The following is a 14,630-nucleotide window of genomic DNA, read 5'->3' on the forward strand; positions in this document are numbered from 1 at the left end:
AAGATTTGATGGCTGTGATCATGTATCTCCAATCTTTCCTGGCTAAAAATTCCCTATTCTTTTATGACTTTTTAACATGTCATAGTTTCAAGGCATGCCACTATTTCAAACATCCTCTGATAAATAAATACCCAAGTGACAATTCGTGTTCAAAGTGTGACACCTGTGACTAGGCAAAGCATTCCAGACGTAGTCCTTTAGGCAGAGTTAAGAACCAAGCAATTCAATTTATTTAAACCTAGGATTCCAATGCATTTTACAAACCTAAATAAAGCATCACCCTATCAGCTCCTCCTTACCCACTAGTTTCTCAGCCTGACTCATTCCAGAATCAGTCTTGGATTTTATTTTTTAATTGGTTAGGATTTATTTAGAAGTTAATAGTTAAATCAAATCCTCAAAGAAATAAAATTAAAAAGAAAAGCGTTCTTCCCTATTCATTTTCCCCTGATTTCACGTCATAGAAATAACTGCTACTAAAACTCTAATGAGGATATTTTGAGAAATTTTCTATGAATATATGAACACATTTTTCATTTATCTCTTTTCACATCAGTGGGATCAAATGCATACACATCTGAAAGTTCCCCCTTCACTCCTCTTGGCTATCTGCCACACCAGGAACATATACAGAGTCAACTAATTACTTTAAATAGCATCTTAATGCTTTTGAAGACCAATATTTAGGTTGATTCTAGCCTTTGGTGTTACAGATAATGCTGCATAAAAACCTTCCTCACAGACATTTGTGCACATGCATAAGTATATCATTACCGTAAATTTCTGGAAGTTGAATTAGTGAATCTAAGGTGTAGGTATGTTGTATTTCAATAGATATTGCCAAATTGGAATTTAAATACACACATGTATGCACACACACACAAACACACAAACCTGTGCTGCACTATTGACGTACTGATTTGCATTTCAGGGCAGAATGTCTAAGCACATCATACAAAGTTTAAAAAATCATTTTGAAGTAGTACAGAGAAAGATTATTATTACTGGTTTAAACTTATTCCTTGATGAAAACATATTGGCTTTGCTGACACCTCTACTGGTTTATTGATTCAAATGAGATTCATATCAACTTATGCCTCCATCCCTTAGGAGGGTATATTTTTGGTAACTCACATCTCTTCTGACCCATATCTTTGCAATTGGCTTTTTGGTGCCCAATACATATCATTTATATCTATACTTATTATATCATATTTGTCTAGTTAGATTTAGTCCATATTCTAAAATCCCCAGATTCTTTGGCACCTGATTCTTTAAGCAAATGTATTTAATTTATCTTCTTATTTTTAACTGGAAAATTTTGCAAAGTATTAGTCTACAATATTATGAAAATCACTAGTAAAGGGGAAGCGGATTTGGCTCAACTGATAGAGTATCCACCTACATATGGGAGGTATGACCCGTGTGGTGAGCTGGCCCACGCACAGTGCTCATGCGTGCAAGGAGTGCCGTGCCATGCAGGGGTGTCCCCTGCAAAGGGATCCCCACACAGCAAGGAGTACGCCCCCACAAGGAATGCTGCCCCACACAAGAAAAGTGCAGCCTGCCCAGGAGTGGTGCTGCATACACGGAGAACTGACGCAGCAAGATGACGCAACAAAAAGAGACATAGATTCCCAGTGCTGCTGACAAGAATGCAAGCAGACACAGAAGAACACACAGTGAATGGACACAGAGAGCAGACAACAGGTGAGAAGGAGAGAGAAATAAAAAATACAAAATAAATTTTAAAAATAAATAAATAAATCTTTTAAAAAAATCACTAGTGAAGCACTGCCATGGACTAGGCCTAGGGCATATCTCTTTAGCTCACAGGTAAAGGTTTCATACTTTGTTGGCATCTATTCCTTAATCAACCATTCAATGATTTATTCATCATTTACTAGTCGAACTAATTATAATGTCATATTTATTATATTGTCAAAAAGAAGAGGTGTCATGTTAAAAGTATCACAAAATATGCTGCCAAAAGCCTTAATGAATTCTGTGAATGTAGAATGATTTAAATAGTGACAATAACTAGTGAATAAGGAAGACCAAATCAATGCCTTAATGAATTTTATGTTTGAATGTGGAAATATACAAACATGTGGAAATATACAAAACCATATACATAAATTAATCTAAAATATAGTTCCAGGTTTTGATACATGCTCTAAATAAATATGGTGCCATAATAGAACATAACCTGGGAGAAGGTATGATTTACGGAGGTTGATCTCTGAACATCTCTGAAGAGATGTTATTTGAGCTGAGAACTCATTAATTATAAAAAGAAGTTATCCATATACCTATATGGGAAAAGAGCACTGGGAAATTACCAAGTGCAAAGTCCCTTAGGTTGGAAGACAATAATTATTGTGCTTTAGGAAAAGAAGGTAAATGTGTACATATCTAGTGAGTGAAAGGGAAAATAATACGGGTTGGGTTTAGAAGTTAGGCAATAGGATGTACATGTAGACTTGATTAAACAGCAAAATACTTTACTATAAAAAGCTAAGGAAAGCAGCTGTTTTGGAAAGCATCTTTCAACATTTACTCTGGTTCATATGGGCTTGTAGATTAGTAGGGTATGAATGTAGGCATGGAAGGCATATAGGATGACATTTCTGTAGTTCAAGACAGCGATCTTAGCATAGGCTAAGATACTGAGAGATAAGATGGAAAGAAGTATACAAATTCAATATAGATATTTTGGGTGTAACTGACTTGCTAGTGGATTAAATACAAAAAACAGTCATCAGATATTATTAGAATATAAAGCTCTGCAGCAGCAGATAGTTTTGCCTTGTGTTTTTTTTCTAATTTTTCCCGGATACATAAAATAGTGCCTAGAAATAGCAGATGTTCATTAAAAACTTACTGAATGAATTGAAGAAAAATGCCAGGTTTTTGGTGAAAGCAACTGAGTGAATGAGTATGCCATTAATTAAAATTGGGAAGACTAAAGGAGAAGCAGGATGAGGTGAAGGTGGAGGAATTAAGAATTCCATTTTGCTACCTTAAGTTTTAGGTGCTTCTAGTAATCAATGTGGAGATGTCAAGTTTAAAATTAAATATTTAAGCATGCTTTTTGTGGAGAGAGAAAAACTGGGAAGTCACTGGAATGTAAAGGTATATAAAACCTTGGGATTTTTTGAAATAAATAATAAAGGCAGCACAGATAGAGAAGATGAAAAAGAACTATGACCAAATCCCAAGGTACTTAAATATTTTGAAGTCAGATTAATAAAAGAAGAAACCAAAAAAGCTGACTGAGAAGAAGCTGCTGGTATGTAGAAGGAAAACCAGGAAAGGGAATTGTTGTAGAAGTTAAAGGAAGAGAGTATATAAATAAGGAGAAAGCAATTAATAGACTTAAATGCTGCTAGGAGATCAATAATATGGTGTCCTTGTAGTATTTGGAAAAGGAGATCTTTAGTGGTCTCAATAAGAATAATTAATTGATAAGGTAAACCAGATTGGAAGAGGTTATAGAGCAAGCCGAACTACAACATATTTTTTAAAAAAAGCAAAAGCAAAACAAAAATACCGTGAACTAGGAAGTCTCATTCCAGAACTGCAAAAATAAATTGCCACTTTAACAGATGAAAGAAAAAAGTGATAGCATCATCTCAACAGATGGAGAAAAGGTGTGCTGTGAAAGGCAATGCTCATTCAAGATAAAAACTCTTAGCATACTAGGAATAGAAGAAAATGTACTCAGTTTATTAATGTGTTTCTATCAAAGCTCTCCACAGCAATTGAATAGTGAAATTTTGAAATTATTTCAGTTAAAGTCAGAATAAAACAAGGATGTCAGATATCATTATCTTTTAGCAATGAAATAACGGTGCTGAATAACCCAAATAGATTTTTAAAAATTAAGTATGTTTTTCCTTTTTCTTTGAAAAGATTATTTTTCACATAGAAAATAAAAGATGCCCAACCTATTAGAATTAATAAATAAGTAAAAACTATGCATAACAGATCAATATACACAACTCTGGAGTGTTATTAATGAGTAAACATTTTTTAAAAAGGAAAATATGAAGAGAAATTTATATTTCAATAGTAACACAAACTGTAAGTTACCTTGGAATTAATTTGTCAAAATATGTATACAATTTTTATAGAGGGGGGAAAAAAAAACTAAAGAGATTTTGAGAAACATTTTAAAATCTGATTTTGGAGATACACAAAATGTGGGGTTTTTTTGGTCTTTTTTTTAGGAGGTACCAGAGATTGAACCCAGGATCTCGTACATGGAAGCAGACACCCAACCACTGAGCTATGTCCACTTCTCAATGAGAGCCGTTTTTCTTTGTTTGTTTTTAGGAAGTGCCAGGACCTCGTACAGGGGAAGCAGGTGCTCAACCACTTAAGCTACATCAGCTTCCCATAATATGTTTTTCAAGAGAAAGATTCAATACCTTACAGCGTTCATTGCTCTGTAAAATAATCTAAAATTTTAAAAATTTTCAATCAAAATGTCAATGTGTTTTCATGGCACTTCAGTAGTTGACACTGCAAGTTAAATGAATTATCAAAAAGTCAAGAATAACATCAATAATTAGAAGGGGAAAAAAAAGTCAAACCAAATTGCCTCGAATATGTCCAGATGTAGTAGAAGATCATAATTAAGACACTTTAATATTGTAACAGGGATAAAGAAACAGACTAATGGGATAGAATAGAATCCAGAAACTTGTATATTTTGAAAAGTGTGTTGATCTGTTTATCAAATTTATATTACATATAGAACAATGGTAAAAATTATAAACATGTAATATGCAGGTATCATATATGTATATAAATATATATGTACACAAATACATACAAAACAATGTAAACATTTCAAAAGCATGTGGGTTTTTGTGTGTGTGGGTATGTAAGAAACAATGGTAGCATTCAAATTAATGAGGAAAGATCACCTATTAAACATGATGGTGGCTTAACAGCCCTGTTTTTTTTCATCCTTACTTCAGTTTATACATAAAAATGAATTCAGATAAAATAAAATTGTAAATGTTGAATAACAATACATCAATATTTTTAGAAGGTAATGTGGCAACTATATGAAATTGTTTCTACATAGAATTTCATAAGGCACAAAACAACAAATCAAGGGCCATTGTAGGTGCTCAATATATATTTGAAGAAAAGAAAAAGAAATAAATCATTTATTTACATAAAAATTTTTAAATCTTATATGATTAAAAGTATTATCTTAAAAGTTAAAAGAAAGACCAAAGGCAAGAAAACATATTTTTAGCAAACTCAAGCAAATCAATTAAAAAAAAACAATTAAAAATCAGCAAAGGCTATATAAAATTCACAGAATTAGAAAGTCAAATAGCCAATAAACATTTGAAAAAAATATGTTCTCACTAGTAATCAGAGACATGCAAATTAAAACCAATGAGATATGATTTATCACACTTCAGACTGAAAAGGAATTTTAAAAAGACAGGATCAAGTGTAGTCTATGATATGGAAAAATGACAACTTTTTCACCATTAATGAGAATATACTTGACTCAACAACTTCAGAGAATATGCTCTAGTATTCTGTGCCTCATGGGCTCTCACAGAAAATTGACATTAACTCGTGAGATCTCAGTTGCATGCCCTATAGATTCTTCTTCAGAAGGTTCCTCTTTGTTAATCACCATTTAGTCCAAAGAAGCAGTTTCAGTTACTGTTTCCTCAAAACTCATAGAAATGAAATTGTCAACAAGGCAAATACAGAATTTAACATAAGCTCTACTTTTACTAAAAAAAAAGAACCTCGGCAAATGCCCAGAGACTTGCAGATACCGATCAATTTTATATTTTACATCCTTTCACATCCTTACAACATTTTTGTTCTTTATTAGGAAGAAGTGAGCCAAATTATTTCTTACTTCTTCTAAGTTGTTTAAGATTATCTTATGTGTATCCTCATACATTGGTTTTAGACAACTAGTCATCTAGAAATAATTTCCTAAAAATATGTTGTCTTATGGATTTTAAGAAACCTCTGAATTATTGACAACAGCATTTCTTGACATTTTTCAAACTCATGCCCTCTTTCAATAAAAGGAAAAATAATTCTTTTCATATCATTTGAAATTTCAAAATAAATAATGAATAAAAATAAATCAGTTGGACAAACCATGGCTTTGATTTCAAACTAACTCTTCCTCTCATGCAATTCTGGTATGATCTTTTAGTAAAATCTATTATTTCCCTCTACTGCCAGACTTTCAGGAGAATCACCAATACTGTATGAACACTAACCATGTGAACAAGGAAAGCTATCTTGTCCAAAAGGAAATGAATCTTAAACTCTTGTTTACATTCTCATGTTTGGTGAAAGGTTCAGTGATCAGTTAAGATGAAACGTGGTTTCTAATCTAACTCTCCAAGTTTTCATTATTTCTTGCTGGTAAAATATCCTATCCTATCCTATCCTATCCTATCCTATCCTATCCTATCCTATCCTATCCTATCCTATCCTATCGTATCCTATCCTATCGTATCCTATCCTATCCTATCCCATCCTATCCCATCCTATCATTTATTATCTCTTGTCAAAAAATGTTCCTATCAAGTATTCCCAAGGAAAAAAAAACAACAACAAAAAACAGAAGAATGAGTTCTACAATTATATACCTGCTTAGAGGCCGTCCACATTTTTATTTAAGTTTTCATCAGCATTTGATTTTGTTCCCTAAAACAACCACTGATTTATAGATTAAATACGAGTATAACATTAAGTTTGTCTAGTCCTCAGCACATCTATAGAATGAGGGGATTTAACTAGGGATTTAATCTCTAAAATCCTTTTGAGCGATAACTGTAAAGGCATAAAACAAACTACAACTATCCTCTCTGGGTCAAAATAAAGGCAAGGGCTGGTTCCCATGTTGTGTGTGCTTCTTTGGCCCCATCTCCATGGACCCTCACAGGAGCCTAGGTTAGGTTAAGTCCAGGCCCCTCTACTGCCCTCATTCTCCATCTCCCCCTGCAGGGCTTTGATCTAACCAAAGTGTCCTTTCATGCATTCTCAGCTGGTTGGCTATCTGTATTTGCATCTCACCACCAGAAAAACTTTCACAAAACATCCAAAACCATAATATTCTAGGATTTTCAATTGAGACTGGATATTTCTTTTCTTAGAGGTCTTATAGAACAAGCTCCTTTTTCTTTTTCACCTGAGCTAGAAATGAAAGGAATCAGCAAGATAGATTAATGGATAGACTGTTTAATTATCATGATTCAGTGTATTAATTTTTAAGAGTTCTTGAAATTTTTCAGAATACCAGAACAAAGTTCAATTAGAACTAACATCAAATCTCTCAGAACTATTTGAATGAGACACAAGAACCAGGTAATTAATAAAGAATAAACTGTGACCTTAGGACAATTTTGCCCTTTGTTTTAAAAATAAATATTTTAATATATGACCACGTGTATAAAAGTATGCAGCATTTATATGTAATTTTACAATTATTTTTAATGATAAAGACAGTAATTTAGTTATCTTACCTGAGGACACAAGGTTTCCAGGTGATTGGCTGCCATTTTGACAATTTTAATTCCGTCTTCATTGGTTGACATGGAACAAGCAAGATTTGCCACCTTAAATACAATCCAAAATAATGGAAATTATTTCAGATTATCTCAAGAAAATGCAAAAACATTTGTTTTAAATTCATTGAAAATCTCAGTGACAACAGTGTTCTCAGAAATGTCACTGATACCTATTTTTTAGAAGTATTCAGAGAATCTATTTTGGGCCCTAGAGAATCGTTTAAAATAAAAGAGAATACTAGTGAAGAAATCAGCAAAATCTACACAATCTTCTATTATCAACAGCTGACACATAATATTAATAAAAAGCCAGCTCTTAGTCTATGGAACTGAAAAAAAATGTTTATCTATGGATTGAATGCTAATAAGTTCCTGGAATCTCATAAGACTGTGATTTATTTTAAGTTTATAATTGATTTATCATTATTTCTCAGAGGTCTATTATATATACTTAAGTTGCATTAAGCAAGACTATGTCTTTATTAATGTTTTATTCAGCATCAAATATACTACGCAGCTGGATAAATGCAATATATTTATTGCTTTATGGGTACTATTTGACATTCCAGGAGTTGATATGATTCAAACCTCACTGACATCCAAATTCCTCTCTATATTATTGCTTTTGAAGGTTACTCTTTCTTCCAATGGAATGGGTACTCTTTTAATAATTGCCGTTATGTCCATTCCCTAACTCCAAAATTTACCAAAATATCATTTATACCATGAAAGAGCCATGAGGAAGAATATGGAATTCTCTAACATGATAAGTTTTTTAGCACAAAGGCAGGCAATGTTTTCTCTGATCTACAAAATAAAATGTCTTTGTCGCTACAAGTTATTATTTTTCTTAAAATCATTTTTCTAACTTTTCTAATGACTCAGTTTTTACATAATTGAACATATCAGTTTTAACTGTTCAAATTCAAAATATATTCAGTTATGGGGAAACTGCATATTAGCTGTATGTAATGGAAGATAATAACAAACATGTCTTCGGATCACTATTTTAAGAGCACCACAAAATGTTCCTTAAATAGATTTATAGTCTTTGTTTTCTTATAGTATTACCTTTAATATGCCAATAGTGAAACAACTCCTTGGTTTGCATTTACATATAATGAAACAACAGCCATATATTATTTAACTTTGGAAGGGCATGATTCATTTTGTTAATATACATAGAAATGGCTTACTTGAAAAGGTCTTTTGTTAGTTTGAAGGTCACAATGCTTCATATTTCATATCTGACACATAATTAGCACATTTGTGAATTATTTGAAAAGGGCAGGAATTTCTGTCCCCTTCTCCCCACCTTCCAAACTGACAGAAAATGAAACTCAGTAGTTGAATTAGTTTAATAGTCTGATATATTTGTGCTGCACTTGCAGAAAATATCTACCTGTAAATATGACCATTGCTTGTTTTATGTAAAGACATAAAAAAATAAAAATTATTAGTTTAATGCTTTGGTCAAATCAGAAGAATGCTAGTTAATCAAAAGTTTAAGTATTACAAAAAAGTGACCATGTAGCACTCTTTTACTTATTTTAAAATGTATCCTCTTTTTTTTTTATTCCCCTTTAAAAATACGCATACTTATTCTAGATATTGCTGGCCATCATATTTATTGAAAACCTGTCAACTGACTAGTAATATGAAGCATCTGTCTATATTAACAAATTTAATTTTTACAAAACTTTCAAATGAAAATAAAACACAACTAAAATTTCCCTACTCAATTAAAGATTATCGAAGTCTCTTTCTGTCTCCATTAATTCAGTCCCTCTATATACCTGAACTTCTTGTCAAAATTGCTCTATGCCAGGTTAAATTTCTAGGTAATCAAGTACTATTTACATATTATAACATGATTTGTTTTAGTGATATATTGTACAAACAAGGTTGATTTTATTAGACAGCTCATAGTCAATGTCAAAATAGTAAAGTAAAGTGATAGAAATAAAATCTCTTCACAACTTTAGCTTGAGTGGATTTGTGACACATTTTCTAAAATTACATCAGTGTGTAAACGAAAGTCAAATTTCTCCTAGAAATAATTATCCCTAAATTATGTGTGGCTTTTAGGCAATAAAATATGTTCCCAAGCTCAGGATGAAAGAAATTCCCCTACTGGTCAGAGAAAGCAGCACGCAAGCAAACCTTGTTGTTAAATGTTTTGAGATATTTGGATATCTGACATCCTTTGTATACATAATTTTGAAGATGTTTCAAAAGTCTGTGTAAGGCCATGGGGTGCAGCGATGCCCAGAGATGTACTCGCCAGATGCAATAGATGTGCCATGATGATGGGGGAGAGTGTTACTATGGGGGGAATGGTGGGGTGGGGGCGGTGGGGGTGAATGGGGACCTCATATTTTTTGAATGTAATGTTTTTTTAAAAAATGAATAAATAAAATAAAATTTAAAAAAAAAGTAAAAATCAAAGAGAGAGATAATTTTTAAAAAAAGTCTGTGTAAAGTTTGATCATTCAAGAGATCTTTGTGAAAAGTGTCTGACCACTAAGGGAAAAGGGAGAGCCAAACAGACCTGGCTTTGAACCTGATTAATATAATTAGGGAGCAGTGGTGGCTCAAGCGATTAGGCTCCTTCTCCCCACATGGAAGGTCCCAGGTTTGGTTCCTCATGCCTCCTAATAAAAGAAGATGAGCACACAACAAACAGACACAGCAAATGCAAGCATTGAGGGAATGGGGAGAAATAGATAAATAAAATAAACCTTTAAAAAAAAACAATTAGTAAGGTTTCTGAACCTGGTCAAGATATTAAGTTCTTTGAGCCTGTTTGATCACCTTTAAAATGGGTATGATAATACCTACCTCACTGGGTTGCTCTAAGGATTAGATGAGATAATGCATGGAGAGGGTTTGGTACCTGGTAGCCCGCACCACATATGAATTTCTTTCCAGCTAATCACCATATGTACTAACGGGGGACAAAAAAGTATGCCTTCCTTTATATGTTTTGAGGAATTAAAGCCTTTGAACCCAAAGAGATTTAACAGCTTGGCCAACACCAAACCACAAAGTCAAATGCTTTCAGGTGCCATGAAGGTCATACAAACGTAGATCTAGATGGACCTCATCATTGGGTAGGTTGGCAAGTCTCAAGGCAAATGTGTATATGCCCTAGGGAAAGGCATTAAAATTAGACAGAATGAAAGGAAGAAATCACTGTCTTGAACAAGTTTTTGTTGGCTCACTTTAAATCATAGGTCACTAGTTTGTAGGCCCTTATCTCAATCCTCTAATCTTGTACCGGTAAGGAAACAAAGTCTTAAAAAAAGAAAAAAAAAAAAGCTTAACAGGGAGATAATTATCTAGGGATTCCCATGTGCCCTTAAACTACTCTGAATTAAAGAACTGACAAAGGATCCTGCATTGACATGACAGACCAAACTTTTTAATGATACGGTGTTATGTCTTCAACCAAATACAAGAAAAGCAGAGTCTAAACTATTCTAAATAAATGGGACCAAAGGCACTGAGGTAAATTCATAGGTTTATTAAAAAGAAATGGCCAGGACACAGTGTTCTTTCATTTTTGCATAAGATTACATCACATTCTTAAAGTCACTGATGATGATATATCTCACCTACTAATCACGAATAACAAGCAAGCAAAAATATTCAGACAGGGATACATTGCCATGTTGCTGAGAGGTAGGTAAAGTTTGCCAGGTAAAGTTATGCTGGTAATGAAGAATCATAATCATTTCAGTGGAAGAAGTGTTCTCTTCAAATTTTGCCTTTGGATTTAGGCAATCTAACTGTCTTAATGTCAGAGACAAATACAATGAAGGAGATGTTCATTTCAGTTCTTGAACATTTAGATAAATGCTTTTATATTTGTCTTCCTTTGAAAATTATAACCCCTCAGGGAAACAGACTTTGGCCCAGTGGTTAGGGCGTCCGTCTACCACATGGGAGGTCCGCGGTTCAAACCCCGGGCCTCCTTGACTCGTGTGAAGCTGGCCCATGCGCAGTGCTGATGCGCGCAAGGAGTGCCCTGCTACACAGGGGTGTCCCCCGCGTGCGGGAGCCCCACGCGCAAGGAGTGCGCCCGTGAGGAAAGCCGCCCAGCGCGAAAGAAAAAGTGCAGCCTGCCCAGGAATGGCGCCGCCCACACTTCCAGTGCCACTGACGACAACAGAAGCGGACAAAGAAACAAGACGCAACAAAAAGACACAGAAAACAGACAACCGGGGGAGGGGAGGGGAATTAAATAAATAAAAATAAATCTTTAAAAAAAAAAAAAAAGAAAGAAAATTATAACCCCTCAATGTCTGTTAGAACATTTTTAATATTAGGTACAAAATAACATCTAATTATTGAAAAATAATTTACCCTTTTTGAGTTTATCCTTTTAAAAGCTATTTATTCTGCCTGAAAACATTCCCCATATCTTCTTTCAAACTCATATCTATTTGTCAAGGCCTGGTTCAGATCTTGTCTCCTCTATAAGCTTTTCTCAGATGCCCAGAATCAAAACCCTTACTCTACCTTCCACCCTCCCAAAAGTATAGGATATACTTCATTCTTCCTTAGACTCATTTATACATTGATTAGATGGTATTTCTCTTATGGATAAAGACAATGACCTACTCAATTATTTTGCTTTGCATCAAGAAAAGTACCCAGAAGATAGTAAGTATTCAGTCCATGTAAGTAATAGTAATAACATTAATAATAACAATTCATTGCTGTCTATCTGGAAACTAAATCATCATGAATAGAAATTATTTATATTCTATTGGAAAATACACAAATCATTTAACTATATATTTTAGAGTCCTTAGTACAACTTAATTTGTTCATTGGAAGCTGTGTAATTCCTCCACCTCTTCCACCAAAAGAAACAAAAAAGACCTTAATTATCTACATTATGAGCATAAAGTTATACAAATTTACTCTAGGTTACAGAAGAGAAATACCTTATACTGAATTGCCCTGTAGTGATTTCAATCAGACTATGCATATGTTCATTAGGAATATCAGGATCTGACAAATCTATTGGAAACACACAACTGAATACAGGCAGGCTTTGAGTAAGCACAGAAACAATCTAGTTGTTGATATCTTTAACTTGGTATTCCCAAAGTAGATATTGCTTTCTTTCTGAATTTAGGAAAGGAATAAAGGTTCACAAAGTCTTATGAAGAGGCATGAAGAAGGAAAAGAGGATTCCATGCTCCCTAGACACATTAGTAACTATAAAGATTATAAAGTCACTGGCCAAATCACTGATACAAGGAACATTGGAAGCTCATCAGGTTGGTGGGAAATATCAAAAGTTGGGCCAGATATTTGAATTTGAGTTGCCACTGAGAATATCTAAGTAGATATAATCAAGAGGTACCTAAATGTGTATGTGGGGACTATATTAGAGATAATAATTAGGAAGTCACTAGCTTAATAGTAATTGGATGAAATTGTCCAGAGAGAAAATAATTTTAGAAGGATTTCTAGGGCATTGATATTTATTGAGTGGATAGAGGAAGATAATCCTGCTATGTGTCCTACAATGAGTGGCCAGAGATAGAAAAGGTTGTAATGCCTTCTGATGCCATCGAGTCAAGAAAAATAGGTTTCAAAAAGATGGTATCAAATATCAAAATGTTGAGTGATCAAGTAAATGATCCCTGAGAATATCCATTGATTAAGCCACCTAGAAGGTCATGATAATCACTCTTAGAGTGTTTGGGTGAAAAATGATAGTAAAAGTAGCCTATAGTGGACAGAGGACAGTGTAGAAGATGAGGTAGCACCATGTGTCTTACGATACAAAGCAGAGATTTAGGTGTCTTCTGGATAGTACCCACTCTCATTCACATATCCATTCAGCCCTTTTGATTTCACCTCTCAAATGTCTCCTGAATCTTCTACTTCTCTTCCTGTCCACTCAAGTCAAGGTTACTATCAGTTTTGGTTTTAATTTTTGCCTCCAGTTTCAGTTTTTATTGCCAGTCACTATGCATCTCTACAATATATTCACCATACTGCAGCTGATGGATGTATTCAAATGTAAATTTGATCACCCCATATCACATCTCCCTGCCATATCACCTCCCCTACAATGTCCTATATGGTCAGCCCAAGACTCATCATCCATATTTCTTTTTCTTTCTATGCCAAAGCTTCCTTTTCCATAGGACCTTTTCACATGCCGCCCCTTCTAGCATGGAATGCTTTCCTCCTTCTCTGCCACCCCAACACTACTTTGACTTGATCAACTGCTATCCATCATCTCTCTGAAAGTAATTCTGTGGAATTTCCCTGAAAATTCCATCTACCAAGTCAGATTTTTCATTCAGAGCATTTTTCTCAATTTGTCATTACACATTCACACATTCACTGTGGAGATTATTTGATGAGCATCCATTTCCCCTGCTTTATAAGAGATTATTTGATTAGTATCCATCTCCCCTGCTTTATCTCTGTTTGCTCATCATTGGGTTCTTCGTCCCTAGTACCTGGCACATGGTAGCTAAACAATAATATCTGTTCAGTGAACAAATAAATACAAGAATGCAATAATTAGTATGCTTCAGAACGTATCATTCCCAAAAGAGAGAAAGATAAATGGAGTTTGGAAGGAGAAGATGGAAGCATACATTCAGGACAAATGAGATAGAAAAATGAAATTTCCCTTTGGAATTCATCTGCAATATTAAAAAAGGCTTAAACAGTTGCAATTCAAATAAAAGAAACACATTTTTTCTTCTGATTTGGTCATTGTGCTTAAAAAGGCTTGGTGGGCAGCTTCTTTCAAGTTTTACTTTCACTTAAGATATTAAATTGGGAGCAACTGAATAGCTTCCAATTTAGCTTTTAATTTATTTATTTTTAATCAAGTAAAATAACTCTTCAAAGGGCTCAAGCTGGCTGCCAAATGCTGGTGAGTGTGGCAGATGGAAAGAGACTCAGTAACTCCTGTGAACAAACCCAGGGGCTTTAGTTTCTCCTACAGAATGTTACACATGTTTTGCTTCCAAGAAAGCCCAGCTCAGCGGCCTGGGATTGAGTCTGAGA

At 34.1% G+C, this 14,630-nt stretch overlaps 1 protein-coding gene across 4 annotated transcripts in view; it reads right to left on the reverse strand.

Moving 5' to 3' along the window:
- Positions 1–14,630, reverse strand: part of CTNNA3 (catenin alpha 3) — a 1,802,485-nt gene that overhangs the window by 731,044 nt on the left and 1,056,811 nt on the right. For all 4 annotated transcript variants that reach the window (XM_012529825.3, XM_071215825.1, XM_058298912.2 and 1 more), the window contains one exon: positions 7,533–7,625. In XM_012529825.3, the coding sequence (XP_012385279.2) occupies positions 7,533–7,625 (93 nt within the window). The remainder of the gene's footprint in view (positions 1–7,532; positions 7,626–14,630) is intronic.

The sequence above is a fragment of the Dasypus novemcinctus genome, chromosome 6, assembly GCF_030445035.2.
Source record: "Dasypus novemcinctus isolate mDasNov1 chromosome 6, mDasNov1.1.hap2, whole genome shotgun sequence".
NCBI lineage: Eukaryota > Metazoa > Chordata > Mammalia > Cingulata > Dasypodidae > Dasypus > Dasypus novemcinctus.